At 37.3% G+C, this 18,681-nt stretch overlaps 2 protein-coding genes across 8 annotated transcripts in view; one reads left to right on the forward strand and one right to left on the reverse strand.

Annotated features, from left to right (window-relative positions):
• The window catches only part of LOC109048338 (formin-like protein 3), a 46,664-nt gene extending 43,968 nt beyond the window's left edge, over nt 1-2,696 (forward strand). For all 6 annotated transcript variants that reach the window (XM_042751445.1, XM_042751446.1, XM_042751443.1 and 3 more), the window contains one exon: nt 490-2,696. Coding sequence is in view for 1 of the 6 variants with exons in the window: in XM_042751443.1 (XP_042607377.1) it covers nt 490-554 (65 nt within the window). In the remaining 5 variants the exon portion in view is untranslated. The remainder of the gene's footprint in view (nt 1-489) is intronic.
• Nucleotides 2,697-3,191: 495 nt separating this feature from the next.
• LOC109071622 (low-density lipoprotein receptor-related protein 1-like) overlaps nt 3,192-18,681 on the reverse strand; it is a 119,774-nt gene continuing 104,284 nt past the window's right edge. The window contains exons 61-90 of one of the 2 annotated variants that reach the window (XM_042751411.1): nt 17,713-17,901; nt 17,469-17,617; nt 16,396-16,489; nt 16,193-16,309; nt 15,987-16,106; nt 15,493-15,615; nt 14,858-14,983; nt 14,614-14,730; nt 13,649-13,755; nt 12,916-13,048; nt 12,696-12,818; nt 12,405-12,527; nt 12,181-12,312; nt 11,876-12,013; nt 11,651-11,770; nt 11,265-11,551; nt 11,006-11,184; nt 10,815-10,921; nt 10,592-10,711; nt 10,208-10,384; nt 9,946-10,086; nt 9,494-9,658; nt 9,234-9,395; nt 8,915-9,083; nt 8,667-8,768; nt 8,281-8,351; nt 7,999-8,092; nt 6,976-7,014; nt 6,184-6,328; nt 3,192-4,809 (exon numbers count right to left, since the gene is read on the reverse strand). In XM_042751411.1, the coding sequence (XP_042607345.1) occupies nt 4,672-4,809; nt 6,184-6,328; nt 6,976-7,014; nt 7,999-8,092; nt 8,281-8,351; nt 8,667-8,768; nt 8,915-9,083; nt 9,234-9,395; nt 9,494-9,658; nt 9,946-10,086; nt 10,208-10,384; nt 10,592-10,711; nt 10,815-10,921; nt 11,006-11,184; nt 11,265-11,551; nt 11,651-11,770; nt 11,876-12,013; nt 12,181-12,312; nt 12,405-12,527; nt 12,696-12,818; nt 12,916-13,048; nt 13,649-13,755; nt 14,614-14,730; nt 14,858-14,983; nt 15,493-15,615; nt 15,987-16,106; nt 16,193-16,309; nt 16,396-16,489; nt 17,469-17,617; nt 17,713-17,901 (4,007 nt within the window). In that variant the 3' untranslated portion in view covers nt 3,192-4,671. The remainder of the gene's footprint in view (nt 4,810-6,183; nt 6,329-6,975; nt 7,015-7,998; nt 8,093-8,280; nt 8,352-8,666; nt 8,769-8,914; nt 9,084-9,233; nt 9,396-9,493; nt 9,659-9,945; nt 10,087-10,207; nt 10,385-10,591; nt 10,712-10,814; nt 10,922-11,005; nt 11,185-11,264; nt 11,552-11,650; nt 11,771-11,875; nt 12,014-12,180; nt 12,313-12,404; nt 12,528-12,695; nt 12,819-12,915; nt 13,049-13,648; nt 13,756-14,613; nt 14,731-14,857; nt 14,984-15,492; nt 15,616-15,986; nt 16,107-16,192; nt 16,310-16,395; nt 16,490-17,468; nt 17,618-17,712; nt 17,902-18,681) is intronic. The other variant, XM_042751412.1, reaches the window with a different exon arrangement.

The raw sequence follows: 18,681 nt of genomic DNA on the forward strand, positions 1-18,681 counted from the left end.
TACCATCAACTGTTTGTTTACCATCATTCCTCAAAATATCTTCTTTTGTGTTTAACAGACAAAAAATTAACTCCTAGAGGTTTGGAACAACGTGAGGGTGAATAAATGATGTTAAAATGTTCATTTTGGGTGATATTTCCCTTTAATGTTTTTGTGGAAACTGTGACACATTATTCCTTTTTGGAGCTTGACAGCTCAGTTGCTTTCATTCTAAGGACAAGAATAGTATCAACATTATGCTAAATACTGTATCTCCTTTCCCAGATAAAAGCATGAATGCCATGAGGCTGGGTAAATGACAGAATTTTCCTTTTTGGGTGAACTGTTCCTTTAAGATCTAGAAAAGCAAGATCTACAGAATTCTGCATTCCTTCAACCTTTTCAAAGACAGCACAAATATTAGCAGCCAGCTCAAGTGCTGAGAATGACCCCAGCTACCCTAAATGTTCCCTGATCTAACTCTTAACTCTCTCCCTTCCCCACTCACAGATCTCCGAAGCCAGCCCTTCCTGCGAGCTGACGCGGTGATCCGGAATGGGTGGAAGCGACCCTAAAGACCCCTCACTCACTCACCCAATGCTACTTCCCCCCGCTTTCTTCTGAAATGGCATCTTCCTGCAATTCACAGTGACTGAGGGAAGTGCAGGACCAAATCAGTGTCTTTGGTTTTAAGGGGGTCGGGAAGTTGATATTTATTTATGGAAATCCTTTTTGGATTCTGCACTGGAGGCTCTTTCAATAAAGCCATAAAAGCACAGACATTAAGGGCGGCCTCATGAACGCTCGCATACGCAAATCCTGAGGAGCGTCTGTAACAGCTTGCGTTGGCACAGGAAAAATGCTTGTTGTGGTTGACACACAGACAGCGGTAACACTAGCCTGCTGACACTGAAGAGCCTTCCAATGGGATCTCACGCCCATTAATGTGGATTTCCTTTTATTGTGCAATGTAAGCATGACTTGAGGTCACTGACTTTTAGGCCAGAGCCCGTTTGTACAGTTCTTTTATTAACTATGAACTCAAAAGATTTATTAATCCTAACTACCTGGAGTGGACTAGTCTGTCTCCAGTATTTTAACCCCTATGGTTACAAAGAAGTGCCTTTCTGCTGAGTCAGTATTATTTCTTATAGCCAATATTGATGTATCTAAGTTTATACTTGTGTTAATCATTATGTTGTAACATTTCGGATGCTTAATTTAAATATTATATGCAGTTATCCGTTGCAGCTTTAAGTGCTCTATTTGACTTACCATATGCCTTGTTGACCTAGTGATGGTGCCTTCTTCGCCCAGCTTTTTAAATGTTTAATACGCATGTACCGGAACAAAGTGTACATAACGTTATGCCATGCCTTGAAACGTATTCTTCCTCAGAGAATAACGCTCAAATCCGTTCTTTACCACACAGAATTATTATGTATATAAATGCATTTTTTATCCCATGGAAATCACTCCAGGATTGTAAAGATGATATAACAGAATCTTTTGGCTGTGCAGTTCACTCAGTTGTCCAAGTAAGTAAATTGAAGGACATTCGTCATGGTTTGTATTAGCCTAATTCACTTGGTTTAAACCAACAATAACGTTTTATAGGATTAATTTCATTATCTGATATGTCCCTAATAGAATAATTATTTTCTTTGCACTGTCATTGAATAAGAACCGATTATTCAACTAGTGACTCGATATAAAATTTCATGAGCTTTATTTTAGCATTAACTTAGGCGAGGCAGTGCTTTAGTTGCTTTGTTCGAGATGCGCTGCCGGTTATATTCCAAACCTATAATTCCTATATGACCAAACAGAAGCCAGGACCGGAAGTGTCAAGCTCGAGAGAAGGGAAAACACGACAAGTCATAGCTTTCAGTCACGTTACCGGCTCGACGACTTGGAGGGCAAAACAGCCATAGAATTGCAGCACTTTTCCATCTGTTTCCCAGCCGCAAATATTTACAGTACATCACCTCTCAAAAGAACAAAACTAAATTGTGAACAAAATGCAAGTTTTGACCATTTTCAATCCATATTAAGCACCCGCAGCAATATTGCAATCATTAAACAGTGCGACGAAACGTTGCGAAAACAGTTAAACTGCTTTAATATATTTAAAACAGTAATATTAACAGATGAAATTCAGTAATCACTATATTAATGATGCATAGTTTACATAGACAAGCAGATGAGGCCGGAATATCAACGCAATCCGTTAAATGGTTCAGTTTTCCTTATAATGGGTTTCTATGGGAAACCATTTAATGTTAAACTTTTTGCACATTGTGTTTATATTCTGGGTTCATCTGCTTGCCTGTACAAAATATACATCACCAATAAGATGTTTACTGAATTTAGCTTTTTTATATATCACCATCTTACTACATTACTACTAAATGCGATCTACACAGAGATAACTGTCGGTCAGTGAAGCAAGTAGCTTCGTTTTGCCCTCCAGTGTGACGTCACGTGAAAACCATCAATTAAACACTAACAACTTTCATATCTTCTTGGAGTTATTTCTAAGACTGAACTCTTTTTTTTTTATATTGTTGGACGTAAATCAAGCCATTTGGGAGGAAACACAAAGCACAAGATGAATGTACCAAAGTTTTAATGTTATTTGGTTGAACTAGACCAATGAATGCAGCAGTTAACTGGATGTTCTGTTGAAGTGGCAAATAAAAATATTTGAGACTCGACTTTGCCTTTGTATGAATTTGGTTAAAGTTTTCCCCAGTGTACTGCAGTGAATACAGGTGAAGTGGGACTACCTTTGGATTTACTTCTTACTTTTTACACTGTATGTAGATTTAGTTATTTTTGTAAGGAGTTAAAACATCTGGGAATCATATTTTAGATTAATGCCAATGACAAATAACCAGAAAGAGTCCTATTTTACCTGTATTCACCCTGATCATATCTAATACTAGGAGAACAGTAATTGTTTTAAATTCTGAATTGAAATAATGCATTTGCACAATGCATGGACTCTGTTGGCAAAACAGTTTCTAAACTGACCACTTTTACCCATTACCAACCTACAGCAGAGCACCAATCCAGAAACCACTTCTATATTTATGTACACATTTTTTATTTTGAATATGTGTTATTGTCTGTGATTCATGATGATCTCCAGCTGGAAACAAAAGAAACGCACATCACACAGTCTCTCCAAAAGAAGGGTTGAGCCAACATGCATTTCTACTATAAAAAGCAGTTTAATTATTTTGTATATAAAAAAAGAAAAAAAAAAAAATTAACAACAAAACTACAGAAACGGTTGCAGGGTTGTGACACTAGTCATCTGTGACAGTAAAAGGCCACTGAGGGCCGTGCTAAATTACATTTGATCGTAAACAGAGCAGACACTTTACGTTAAATCCAGATGCTCGGATGAATACTGTTAACATGTATCTGTTGAGCCGATGCTAGTCTTTATGCGCTGTTGGATCCATGCATTAGCCTATGGCGCACGGGTTACCTCCATTAGAAGCAGTGGACGCTCGGCCGCAAGCAGGGCTGGCCGAGTCTCTCTACAGGTCAGGCAGATGAGAATGATGGGAAGAGTAGCAGCAAGGCAGTGAGTTATTACTGGATCCACACAAACCTCACAGGAATGCACTTACACCGAGCATAAAGTCCATAAGACACAAAACTAGTGAACTAAAAGTGACACACAGCTCCCACTGAAGTGGTATGGAACAGTTCTGTCAAAGCCACACCGACCGAGAGCAGACGACAATCATCTGAGCGTTTCTCCTGGCTGTTTCCGGCGTACTGGAAGACATGGCGTCAGATGAGGCCCGCATCCTTTGGACGTACCGCTTGAATACACACCAAGGCCACTGATTCCCTGGAAACAGTTCTGGAATGACCTTACATTTACCATCCGTTTGGATTCACTCATTCATTCATTCATTCAATCCACATCTTTTCATCCCTTAAAAAAACCGAAGCTAAAACAAAGACAGTTATACTGCTATTCGTACTGGTGTCTGCTTGTATTCCTGGGTATATTTGTCAAGACACTTTGTTAATTATATATGTAAATATATATAAAATCAATCTGTGCAGGGAGTATGACAATCATCGTAAGCGTTGTTCTCTGAGATAACAGTATAGAAATAAAAGCGATGCCGACTCGTTCAGCCATCTGAAATCACACACGGGCCGAGTCAGCATCAGTATCATTCAGTCGGCCGTGCCCCCCTCCCTTACATTTCATTAGCAACAATTGGCAATTTTGCTTTTCCTAAAAGAAACATTGAACTCTATACAATTGATACAAAAATAAACTTAAAACCAAAAGAAAAAAAGATTTCCCATATTGTTGTTGGCATCTTGTTGAGCACAGAGGTAGTGGCTAAATGGAGGGGAAGGGTGAGAAATTAGCTATGCAATGTCTGAAAAAGAAGAAAAGAAAAAATAAAAAAAAACAGGGAAAGGAATGAAAAAAAAAAAAAATATATGTATAGAAAATGCTTTCTTTTGTTGACCAGAAGGATTTCTTGAAGAATAAAATATAATACTGCGATCACATACAAAAGTGTCCTTCATTTTGATCTTTTTTGTGTGTTTTTTTTACATTTTGTACAGTGTTCCTGCTGTTGTTGCTTTTCCTTTGACATGTAAAGGCATAACGGTCTGCGTGAGGGTGGGCGTCTGGCCGGGACTCTACGCCAGCGGGTCTCCCATGTCGTCGTCTCCAGCAGACAGCAGCTCTTTCTTCTCGTCTGTGCTGGCCAGAGAGTTACGGCTGTTATGGGCGCCCATGTAGAGAGTGGCGTATACGGGGTTGGTGAAGTTTGTGGGCTGCAAGAGAGACACAGATGCAGATAAGCTGATGATTATTTTTATGGCCCATAAAAGATTTTAAAATTCCAAACTATTTTTATGACATATATTAAAAATAATAAACTATATCTAAGGGAATATACGCAATACCAACATTATAATATAAAGTATGAAAAATGAATATTCAAGACAAACGTTTAGACTGCAAAAGTTTAATAAAAGTGAATTAATTTCTCCAACCAAACTAGTATTTAAATAAAATATATATAATCATATATTAGACCCTATATAAAATTATGTAAAATATTTTTCTTTTACCAAACTAATAATTAAAAAGTTTAATATATGATCATATTTTTATTTTATAAAATAGAAAAATATTTTAAAACCTATTTAAATTCTTATTTTGATTTCAATCCATTATGATTGTATTCAAATATTGAATTTAAAGTTTTTGTTGAAATATATAAAAAAAATCCACACATCCACACTGATATAACTAAATACATAATTAAGAATAATAACTAAATACAAAAATAACAATAAAAAAATATATATAATTGAATATAAAATAATATGAACATAAAATGTATATAAAATAAAATTGTTTATTATTGTCATTTTGATTTTAATGATATTAGACAATAATTATAAACTATAAATATATTACATTAAATGTATATTAATAATATTAAATAATAAATAATAATTTATATAAATTTATTTATGTTTTAACGCCACATCAGCAAAAATGTCTATATTCATGGCAACATTAACAGTATCATAATTTTCAGTAATATAACATTTTCTTAAGAAACAATCACTACACTATAAAAATCATACACATAACAAAAATAGTGCTGATAAAAATCACATGGAATCTTTCAATTTAATCAATAATAAAAAAAAAAACTTTTTTTCCCCAGGAGAAACCTTTTTAAAAAGTCTTTTAATATATTTTCTGAATAAAAACATTGTCTAATATAATTTAAAATTAGACATTCGATTAAAATACGATTTTCATTCAAACGATTCTTATACAAGTCACAAACTGGATTCTCATCCCTTTTCAATAAATATGAATGAGTTTGTCTTGAATGTCCAATTCATAAAACCTGGTCATATCTATTTTCAAAACAGTTAATGTACTACAGGATTCACCTCATATAGTTTGTTGTATATGCATTCATTCCATTCACCATTCATATATTATACAAAACATTAAATGATTTTATACTTTAATATGAAACATTTTAGCACAAAAAAAATTCAACTGAAACTAATGATTACAAAATATACACTTTAAAATATACAATTATAATAAACAATATTCTAAAAATCTAAATGACAAAAATCCCCTACAAGGGGGTTGGAGAATAACAAAGGTGTCACCTTATCTGGATCCAGAGTGAACTCGGAGTCCAGCAGCTCTCCTGCGTCATCGTCAGGCTCTCCTTCATAAATCTTGTACGCTGGGTTCCCGATCTCAACGTTCATGGCTCCGTTGGTCATCCTCTGGTGCTGGAATCCTTTAGCTCTGCGGACACAAACACCAGTAAGCAGTTACATCTTTGTCCAAGCTTCTTCGCAACACACCTCTGCAGGCCGAGCCAAGGCACAGGAAGTTACACACACACACACAAAGTAGCCTATCTCCAAGCAACTCACAAACACAGACACACAGCTACGGTACATCCACCAAGGTCTCTCCTGCCGTATAAACACAAGTGGAAGGAGCCATGACACTTTGAGGAACCATCCATGTGCTTTCAGGTGGACACTGCCAGCCAGAGTGAGCAACTCTGCAGGGTCTTAGAGAAAGCTGGATATCCACAAGACATGGTCCACTACGGTCAATGAGGTGCCAAACACTTCAAGCACAGCGACACTGCTCTCACGGACATATAAAACGGACACACGTCAACAGGATGGCGCGACGAGGAGTGAGAGGGACAGGACGCAGCCCAGCGCTGCGTCTTGCACCAACCAGTTGATCTATTTTAGATGTCGTCAATAGATCCCTGTGTTGAAACTGGTAAAAACCACAGGAATACCACAGTAACAGTACAGGATCAGGCAGGAGAAGCAGGGAGAAAGAGAGGTAGAGTATGATGATAGGGGAGGAAGAGAAGAGAGGTGAGGATGGACTAGGATGACAGCCTGCTGTTATAGAGTCAAAGTTACCGCGAACATCTGGAGCTGGGCTTGCCCCGCCTCAAAGACCTGAGAGACAGAAAGATGCAGTTTAACCACAGAGAGAGAAAGTGAGAGAGCTGGAAATTGAGTTAAGTGCTAAATTAAAGAGGAATGTGCAGGAAATAATGCTCTTATGCAGGGGTCTTCAACAGGGTACTGAAGTGGGTCTGTTAATTATTGTATGAGCTTAAGGCAGGGACGTACCAAGCCAACTTCAAAGAACTAGCAGCGACGAAAGCTGACGGTGTTGTGGCCTTGTGTCGGCAGCATCTGGACAACAAAGCTGCACTTGAACACACTGCACACACTACAGCCGACTGCAAACTAACACAAAATTATCTGCGCCTGCGTGAGAGGAACTGACTGTCTATATCATCAGCTATCATTGTATATATTCCTCATTCAAAAGGAGAAACCGAAACAAGGATATACGAGATATACGCAGGTATACTAAACGTAAACAAAAAAGTGCTTTCTTACCAATTTGAATATCAATTATGTTGATAAAGTAATTTCATTTTAAGTGGCTCATGTTGTTGTGCCTTTATTTATTTGCTCGTTTTCATCACTTTCGCTTTAATTTAACATGTTGAATTGGGCTCGCCAGCTTTAGATTAAATCCAGGCATTTAGACTAAATTTTGTAGAAAAAATATGCATTCAACAAAAATCCATTTTATAACATGATAATTAAAATCAATGTAGAATTAAAATTATAGAATAAAAAAATAAAAATTATATAATTACATGTAATTAACCAAACAAATATTTAAAAATGTATAATATAATCATACCCTTATCATACTAAATAATTATGTACAATTATTTCCAAATATAGTACAAGGTCTAATCACCAAAACTAAGGCCCTTGAACTGAAAAAGTCAAAGATCCCTGCTCTACAGCAAAATGAGGAAGATGACAGGAAAAAAGTCTGATCAATACACAAAATAATTTTGGCTATAGCCCAAGAGTGTCTTTTTTGTACACACTGAAATTGTTCTATGTACTTACCCACGCATTCTCTTCTTGTACCACAAGATGGCACCAACCACTATCAGTGCAAGTAAGAGCAGTAACATCACTGGGATGACCACAGACGGAGTATCTACACAAAGAAGAAACATGCATCATTATTATACTATTACACAGATTTCTTCATAGCAACAGGCATACAAAAAAAAAAAAATCTTTGCCAATGCAAATATTCTTTTTGTTTACCTTGCCAAACTAACCTAAACTGAATATGAATCTGAGATATATGTAAAGAGAGATGAGAGAAATGCTGGCACTTACTTCCAGAGTCTGAGTTTTGAACAGGGGCGACATTGAGCTCACAGCGGAAACCTGACCAGCCGGTGTGACACCTACATAACACACACACACTTTACATTACTGGCAATCCTTACACAGAATCATGTTATTATAGGTTTTTAAGATCATGCTATATAGACAAGTTCGTCAGCTATCTCAAGTACAGAATTCAGGACATTCAGGTAGATTATCTTTTTCTGGGGTACCACAAGGTTCAGTCCTAGGCCTATTTTTGTTTTCTATTTTCTATATTTTATTTGCAGTCTAATGTTCCATTTTATGTGTATTTTATCTATTGGTGTTTTTTCTTTTTGCCAACAAAACATTTGCAAGGACATAAAAGCAATTTCTTTTATACAGCTCTTTACCTGCACTGTGGCAGCATAGTATGAGGGTCTATAGAGCACTGGCCCTCGATGCAGAAGTCACCACAGGTGTAGCACGTAGGCCGCTGGATGTCATTAGCGCATCTACACAGAAGAACATAAATTATCATAGCACCCACAAAAACAGCACACAACTGATCCATATTTATATGACGCCTTATTTCAAACAAGCTAAGGCTTAATGTTGGTAGACTATAAAAGCCAAGTGAGTTGAATGTGCTGGTACATACTTGCACGTTATCCTGCTGCCTAGCACTTCACACTTGCCCGTGCCACAGTATTCACACTTGCTCAGCTCACATTGTGGACCAAAGTATGACTCAGAACACTGGCAATGTTTAGTGCCATTCATCATCTCCATACAAGTACCTCCATTCTTACAGAAGTCCTCACAATGACCTGCACAGATTGATTCCCAGTGCTTATTTGACTTTGTTTACTAGCAAGACTTCTGTTTAGATGCAAACAGCTAATAAAAAAACATTAAGACAATGGAAACTTTAGAAAAGACTGAACCCTCTATTTAAGGTGACTAGTAGTTAAACTCACTGTACTGGCACTGGTCACCCAAGAAGCCCTTTGGACAACGGCAGGTTGGCTGGTTGCCCTGGTTGACAGTGCAGTTGCCCCCATTCTGGCAGTAGTTGTTGCAAACATGCAGGTTACATTTGGGGCCAGTGAAGCCAGTCTGACAGCGGCAGGTAGGAGCACCTGAAAAGAGGAAACAGAAAGTGTTGCGGATGTAGCTATAAAGATAAATGTGCAGAACCTTGGCCACAAAGGCACAATGTGTCTGTGAGTGTGTGTACCTGTGAGTGAAGGGGAGCAGGTTCCTCCGTTCTGACAGTAGTCTCTGCACTGGTTGATTTCACAGCGTTCTCCACTGTAACTGGTGGGACAGCGACATTTGGGGTGGTTCCATGCATTGAGGAAACAGCTGCCACCATTCTGGCACTGACGATTACATGTAGGAGCTAAAGGAAAAATATGTTAAAGATGACTTTCTGAATGAACATCGCAAGTTTTATAATTTAATCATGTTGAGAAATGCCTAACAAATGAATTTATGCTCATGAAGCATCAGAAAAATATTTTATTAAATATCATAAATGCATTCAATCAAGCTCAAAAAATTGCATATGCACAATATTTACCATGTAAAATGTTTTTTCTTCTATATTTCAGTGTAATAAGTAGCTTCAGCATTGTTCTGGCTGTGGTATAAAATGAATTAGGATATAGTGTGAAAGCAGGGTCTTACTGAAGGGGGACTGGGTCGCTGGTGGCACCTCCGTACAGGTACCGTTGTCAGGGATGTGGTCATTAGGGCAGGTGCACACTGGCCCACTGGGACTGAGTAAACACAACCATTCACACTTCTTCCTATCACATGGGTTAGTCACTTTAAAAAAAGAAAAAAAAAAAAGAGACAAGTTTTAGATTGCAGAGAAAAAACACTTAAATGCGCAGTCAGACCCTAAAAAATGTGTCCAAACCACACACACTTTCACACAGACACTCACTCTCAGGCTGTTTGTAGCGGTGATATAGGACTATGTCAGTTGCGTGGTTGATGCCAGTGGTCAGATTCTCTGCCTGACCTTTGCCAAACTTGTTAACCCGGAAGACAAAGTTATTGGTGTAGGTAACACCATAAATGTAATCCTCAAAGATATCAATGCTGAAGGGGTGGAGGAGGTCTGTAAGAAATTAAGAGAAGCTTATTAATGTTTAAAATATTACTGTTTTGTACAGTTTCTTTAACCATATAAATGGTAGCCTTGGTGAGTATTCCAAAAAACCAAACGTTTGAACGGTAGTGTATATTATATTATAGCTAAATATACATTTTAGCAGTTACAGTCAAGGATAAGCTTTAATTCCAGAGCATAATAGCATTACTGAACTGTTTTTGATGTTGGATACAGCCACAACTGGGTCAGAGCCATCTAAACGCACACTGCCAATCATAGAAAGCTTGACATCTGCCCAGTACAGACGCTCATTGAAGTAGTCCACTGCAAGACCTGTTTTAGAGAAGATGCATGCATTAACAGATAGATTTAATTGAATACAGTGAATTAATATCAAGGATACAAATGGTTAAAAGCAGCATTACGCTGGTAAGACCTGTAGGCCATTGGATGTTCTCATGGACCAGGGTTTGTCTGAGTGTCCCATCCATGGCTGCCGTCTCAATCTTTGGATGATTCCCCCAATCAGTCCAGTACATGGTTCTGATATATGAAACAAAAATGATCTATTTGAAGCGGTTCTACTGCAGAATTACGAAAACATGCAGTACAGCATATGCTTCTTACCCTCTCTGAGGATCCACTACAATAGCATAAGGCTCATCAATCATGCCAGAAATCAGCGTCTTCCTGTGCTGGCCTGAAATCTGAGCAACCTCGATCACATCACGTCCCGAATCGGTCCAGTAGAGGTTACCAGCCACCCAGTCTACCGCGATTCCACGTGGCATCTTCAAACCTGGAATCTAAAGAGGAGACAGGGAAAATTCAGAAAAGGTATTGCAAACACGAAGCTTAATAATGAACACTGAATCTCTTGACTTACATCGAGGTTGGTGACACTGCCCTCGCTCTGCCTTGTGTTGCGGTGAGAGTTAGACGTAGGACCTGATGGTGAGGATGGAGAGGGCAGCTGGAAGCAGGAAATGCCAGACGTGTGCCAATTGGTCCAGAAAATGCGGTTGGTCTTGACGTGCAAGTCCATGGCATCGATGCGCACGTTGGCGTCGCCCTGGAATGTCTGCTCATAAACCCACTTGCGCATATCAAGATTTAGACTGCGGATCTCGTTGTCATCCGCAATGTAGAGGACCTGTTTACTAATGTTTTGACCTGCAGATACACACAAAAAAGTTTTCGATAGGTGAATCCATTGGAGAGCATGCACAACTCTTAAGGCAAAGTGATTTAAAGAATACAGTCAGCACATACTGTCAGCCTTGCATGTGTTGTTAATCCTGGTGAAGTATTTGTGGCAGCTGCACTTGTAGGAGCCCTTGGTGTTGTTACATATGTGAGAACACATACCAAACTGCTTGCACTCATTCTTATCTAAAAAGAGAAAACAATTTACCAAAAGTTAATTTGCAGGTGGTGATAACCTTCACTGACATAAAAAGAAAGTCGTAAGCCATTTTAAGACGGAAGGCTAAGTACCTTCACAGGTGTTGTGTCCAACGCTCTGGAAACCCTGTTTGCAGGAGCAGAATGTGTCTGTGCCGTTGGAAATGCAGTGAGCCTCATCGCCATCTCCACATAGAGATTTGTTACTCTTACAGTCATTCAGAACGGTGTCTACAAACACACAGACAGACACATGAAGTCAATCCAATCAGGATTTAAGAGCCCTTTCTAAATAACAAACTATAAAATCAAGGCAGATTTTATCCACAGTGATGGACACTGGCAAAATGAGAAATGATTAAATATAGATGTGTACTATACAGATGGCAGCATCTTACCTGTCTTGCAGCCAATCTCATCTGATCCGTAATCTTCACAGTCATTAAAGAAGTTGCACCGCAGGTTGGCACTGATGCATTTGCCATTGCTGCACTTGAACTGGTCTTTATCGCATGTGGATGTGTGGTCTCCTATATAAACATGAACCATGTCGCACAGGTCATGAAAACACTCAGTGAGTCTGATATAAAATCACTGAGGTACGTCAGAGCAGAAGACTCACCACAGTTGGTCTCATCTGAATTGTCTCCGCAGTTGTCCACACCATCACAGCGCTTGCCACTCCAGAGACATACGCGATTATTCTGACAACGGAAATTTCTAGTGGGTGGGCACTGGAAGTTTCCTGAATTATAGAAAGGAAGAAGTTTACATTTTGAGCTTGCCATCTATTAATGTTATTTTTCTATTCATCACCAACAAAACATTGCAAATGAATTGTAAATATTTTATCATTTTTATTACAATTCAACTGTGTGTGTGTGTGTGTGTGTGTGTGTGTGTGAGTTCTTACTGCATTCCTCAGGGTTCTCATCAGAGTTATCTCCACAGTCATCCTCCCCATCACACTTCCAGGACAGCGGCTTACACAGAGTGTTATTACACTGGAACTCATCATGGGGGCAGTGCCGCGCCACTAAAAGACAGCAAAAAAAACATGAGATTGTATTTTAAAAAGGACATTTGACACATAAATTAGCCCATTTCAGAAAGAAGCAGACATGCATTCTCACCAGAAATATCACAACTCTCTTCATCACTGCCATCAATGCAGTCAGCATCAGCGTCACAGCGCCAGCGAAGCGGGATACAGTGACCATTCTTACACTGGAACTGATCCTCCTCACACTTCAGATCACAGCCATGCTGTGAGACACAATGATATATGTAATGAGTTTAATAACCACAAAAACCAACCAGCTAAAGAAACCTAAACTATATTTATATTTCTAAGCTCACATTTTAGCTGAAAGCGACAGTCACAAATGTCTTATATATAAATTCAGCTGTTTGCACCCATTCACTAAAGATGACCCATTGCTGAGCAATGTGATGTAAAATGTAAATTTCTCCAAATCTGTTCTGACGCTGAAACAAACTCATTTACATCTTGGCCTGAAGGTGTGTACATTTTCAGTAAATGTTCATTTTTGGGTGAACCATTCCTTTAAAATGCTTAAATTTGTAAAGAAATTAATATGCAGAATTTATTTTTGTCTACAAAAAAATAAAAATAAAAAAATGAAATCATGAGAAATACAAATATGTGAAGTGTGTTCAAACTAATGACAAAGTTTTCCATATAATTCAGGAAGAAACACTTGGTTCGCTAGGAACTTCATTTTGAGGAAATGGAGGAACATTGCATTTAAGCTTTGAATACATGGCCCCTTGATAATTGCAGTTTATAGACTGGCTATACCCAATTTATATGAGATGGTGCAGCAGGCCAGTGAACTGCAGTACCTCATCAGATCCATCTGAACAGTCGTGATCTCCATCACACTTCCACCTCCCAGCAATACAACGGCCATTAGTGCAGGCAAACTCACTTTCAGAGCACTGACGCGGCACTGGTAGGAAAAGAGAGACATAAATGTTAATATTGAAGAAAAAACAGACAGCGCAATAACTACAACAACTACAAGGAAAACAGGAGGAAAGAAAGGGACAAATTTCGAGACAAGGCCTATAGGTCCAGCTTAGAGAGTGAGAAAAATTACCAACACATTCAGGTTTCCCAAATGATGATCAATTATATATGTATATATATATATATATATATATATATATATATATGTGTGTGTGTGTATATACATATGTGTGTATTTATATATACATAATAAACATACACAGTACGATGATAAATATTGGAACCCTACTACTTAGTTCAGAATCATTGTAAACACTTTCATTTTAAAGACAACAAAACCACAGTAAACAAAACAAACTGTATTCAAGTTTCAAGATCTGAACGTATGAACAGAAATGTTCACTGCTAGAAGCTTCACTATTTAATTTCGAGGAGGAAAATGAACTATATCATTTCTCCACTAGGGAGCAGAAGCTGCAATTGGCCACTTGTGTCACAAACATGAATGGAATCATGGGGAGATGAGAAGAGAGGAGAAGGAAAGGGAGCCAGGGATAGGTAGGTGGTTTGGAGGGAGGAGAGACCTACCTCTGAGTCAAGCCAATGGGTCAGTGTGAAATGAAGAATAGAGACAACATGAAGTGAGATGCATCAGTGAGCAATGTGAGTGAGCCATGACATAGGACAAATACCCACAATGCCTCCCACAGACATATGTGACGGTCACAAATAATAATAATAAAGCACTAGATTCACTACTATAACTGGCATACATGCAGTCTCAGGTGTGCGAACAGGAAGCAGGAATGCTAAGGTCACTGTCAGTTGAGATACATACCGCACTTCTCCTCATCTGAGTTATCGCCACAGTCATTGTCATAGTCACACTGCCAGCGGCCCGGCACGCAGCGGTTGTTCTTACAGCGGAACTGGTACGGCTCACATGTTCTCTCATCTACCTCAAGAAAATACGATGTAATTATTCACTAAAATATTGAGAATAAAATGAATCATTTGTATTCACTTCCCCGACAAATCAACATTTTTTGAGGTATAAATAGAGAAAATAAAGGCTGTCGCACCACACTCCTCTTTGGGTTCATCTGAGCCATCTCCACAATCGTCCTCTCCATCACATGTCCAACGGGACGGGATACAGCGGCCCGAGTCCTTACAGCGGAACTCATCCACACCGCACTTCATCTGAGCTGCAGAAAACACAAACAGCTTTAATCAGGACTGTCAGTCGTTTATTCATTTCATTTATTTGGTTATTTATGTCATATTATAATCAAAGGCAATTTTTGTAACAAGAACAAGATAAAATCAGTTAAAACTAGGTAAAGAAACTATTAATGGACATAAGTAGGGCTGTCAAATCGATTAATTGCGAATAATTCAATCCAAAATAAAAGTTTGTGTTTACATAATGTGTGTGTGTACAGTGTATATATATGTTTAAAGACACACACATACATGTATAGATTTCAGATATAAATATGGAATATATATGCTTAATATAAATCAAATGTAAAAATTAATACATATATATAAATATTTCTCTTATATATATATATATATATAGGTTTGCTGATATAAAAAAGCAGTCTAATCAAAGCAGTCAAAATAATGCATGAGCAATATCAATATTTTCCACCAAATTAAGAAAAAAAAGTGGCTTTAGAAGTCAATGTATTGTTGTTTTTTATTTCCTTACTGCAGTTGGCCGGTTCGTCGGATTCGTCCACACAGTCGTAGTCTCTATCGCACACCCAGACTCGTGGTATACAGCGTTTGGTGATGGCACACTGGAACTGGTTAGGAGCACAGGTCACCTCAGCTACAAGAAAAGTAGTCTCTATCGCACACCCAGACTCGTGGTATACATTGTGGTGTAAATATTTAGTTTCCTTACTGCAGTTTAAAGAGAGATATTTCGTCGGACACGTCCCTTGTTCCCCTGGCAGTCGCAGTTTGTTCTATCTCCCTAGAAGACAAAACAGTCTATCTCATCATCGCACACCCAGTTGTTCGTGGTATACAGCGTTTGGTGATGGCACACTGGAACTGGTTAGGAGCACAGGTCACCTCAGCTACAAGAAAACACGACGACACTCAGCCAATCAGCTCATCAGAAAACAGCATCATACATAGTGTAAATATCAAAACATCACATTTTTCAATTAAAGAGAGATATAGGACTAGACTTACGACAGTCCTTTTCATCTTCTCCCTGGCCGCAGTTGTTCTGACCGTTACAACGCAAGATTCCAGGGATACAGCGACTAGGATGCGAGCACTTAAACTGACTGGGCAGGCAAACGTGGATGTCTGAACGAGGACAAAAATGAGTGTTCATTAAACATCTGTCCTAAAGATGATTATTTCAGTCCTACACAATTGCTTGGACATCATACCACAGTTGGCTTCATCAGAGTTGTCCTGGCAGTCGTTGTCTCCATCACAGATATAAGCTGGGTTGGTGCAGAGACCTGTGCCACACTGGAACTGGCCTGGTCTGCATTTAAACTCGGCTAAAACCCAAGAACAGAGAGTATGAGAATGTTATGGATGTTTGGGTGTCCATGGTGTCTCTCACAGTTAAAGCCCTTATACTTACGGCAATCTGCAGGTTCATCTGAGCGGTCTCCACAGTCATCCTCAGTATCACACTTCCACCAGAAGGGAATGCACTTATCATTCTTGCAGACAAACTACAGTCAGAGAGAAAGAAGAGAGAGCACAGACAATTAGTTGAGCGTCATTTCTGACAAGAACATGTCCAGGTAATGCACCCCAAAATCACAAGAAAAAAAATGCTTTTTAGTACAGTTAGGTTTTTTGCATGGTGACATTTTCATTTTTACTTCTGAATACACAATTTCTAACTCTACTTCTCATTACCAAAATGCAAAAAAAAAAAAAAAAGAAAAAAAAGAAGTAATATTATTTTTTATTGTTTTTTGTATTGCAGTGTTATTTTAGAGTTACTTTAATATTATTGGTATATTACAGTGTTCATAAAAATGTTGACGTTTTTCTATTTTCAGTTTTCATTTTTAGTCGTTTTGTTGTGTTTTTGTAATAATAAAAAAAAACTTCTATTATAATATTATAAATATTTATAATGCAAATAAATATTTATTCATTTTTATTACCTGTTTTAGTAATATTAGTACTTCAAATTAAATTTTTCAAATTTCAAATTTTTGTTTTAGTTAATTTTTTCCATTTATATATCTATTTTTCAGTTGTATTTTTAATTTTTATCTATTTTTCAGTTGTATTTTTAATTATATATCTATTTTTCAGTTGTATTTTTAATTATATAATAATAATACTACTATGCTGTAAATTAAAAAAAAAATTCTTTATTCTTTTAAAAGTATTTATTATGACTGCTAACGTGTTGTTAATCTATTTAGTTAAGAAATAAAGAAATACTACTACATTCTTTTTCTTATTTAAAATCATCATAAATTAATGGCAGTACAATAAACACTGACATAATGTTGAAACACTTTGATAAATCTCACTTTTACTTTTGTAGTTAATGTGTTAGCACTTTCAGTACCTTTATAATGCGAATCAAATAAGAACCACCATTAAGAATAATGAATATCAAAAGTAAAATGAGCTGGCATTCTGCATTTCAAGAAAATGTTTGCTTATTTGTGCCAAAATTACACACACCTGACTGGCTGTACAGTTGGACAAGCACTGTTTTCCATCAGCAGCCAAATAGAAGTTGGTGGGACAGGCACACTTGTAGCCTCCTCCAGGTGAGAGCAAACACAGGTTACTGCAGCCACCATTATCCTCCTGACACGGGTGACCTGACACTGCAGTCACAAGAGCATGAGAGAGGAGAAAGCTCAGAAACCACATCAAACACCGCAGGAACATTTCTATTTACAGCATGTGTGCATCTTCTCACCCTCAGGTTGTCTGGAGGGATGATAGATGTGTATGTCCATGGGTCTGTGTAGGGTGCTGATCAGCATGGTCTTGTTGGTGCCCAGGGTTTTGTGAGCTCTGTTAATGGACTTGGTCTCCCAGTCGGTCCAGTAGATGTACTCCTCAAATAGAGTCATGGCAAAGATATGAGGGATGTCTTGATTCAGCACTGTGGGGAAGAGAACACAAGACCCATATTTAATAAAGCTAGAACTTCACTTCACTTTAAAAAAAAAAAAGAAACAGAATTTTTATAGAGTGGAATTGGAATTTTTAATTAATGTTGATTTTTTTTTTTTTGATTAATCTTAATTTTTATGGAAAAAAAAAAAAAAAAATAAATAAAAAGAAAGAAAGAAAAGACCTTCACTGAAATTAATAATAAGTGACATATTAATGAATTTTTATGTTTTTTTTAAATGAATGGTAATTATTTTTTTTATTAATTTTTATTAGACAGATTTCAGTTAATTAAGAAAAGACCTTCCTTTTTATTTTAATAATAAAACTGAAATATTCTTAAATATTATCTTTAAAATAATTTTATATATATATATTAGTGCTGTCAAACGATTAATCGCATCCAAAATAAGTTTTTGTTTACATAATATATGTGTTGTGTACTATGTATATTTATTATGTAATCGCATCCAAAATAAGTTTTTGTTTACATAATATATGATATATATATATATATAACAGGTCCTTCTCAAAAAAATTAGCATATTGTGATAAAAGTTCATTATTTTCCATAATGTAATGATAAAAATTTAACTTTCATTTATTTTAGATTCATTGCACACCAACTGAATATTTCAGGTCTTTTTTAATTGTTTTAATACTGATGATTTTTGGCATACAGCTCATGAAAACCCCAAAATTCCTATCTCAAAAAAATTAGCATATTTCATCCCGACCAATAAAAGAAAAGTGTTTTTTTAATACAAAA

Source organism: Cyprinus carpio, chromosome B23 (genome assembly GCF_018340385.1).
Source record: "Cyprinus carpio isolate SPL01 chromosome B23, ASM1834038v1, whole genome shotgun sequence".
Lineage (NCBI taxonomy): Eukaryota > Metazoa > Chordata > Actinopteri > Cypriniformes > Cyprinidae > Cyprinus > Cyprinus carpio.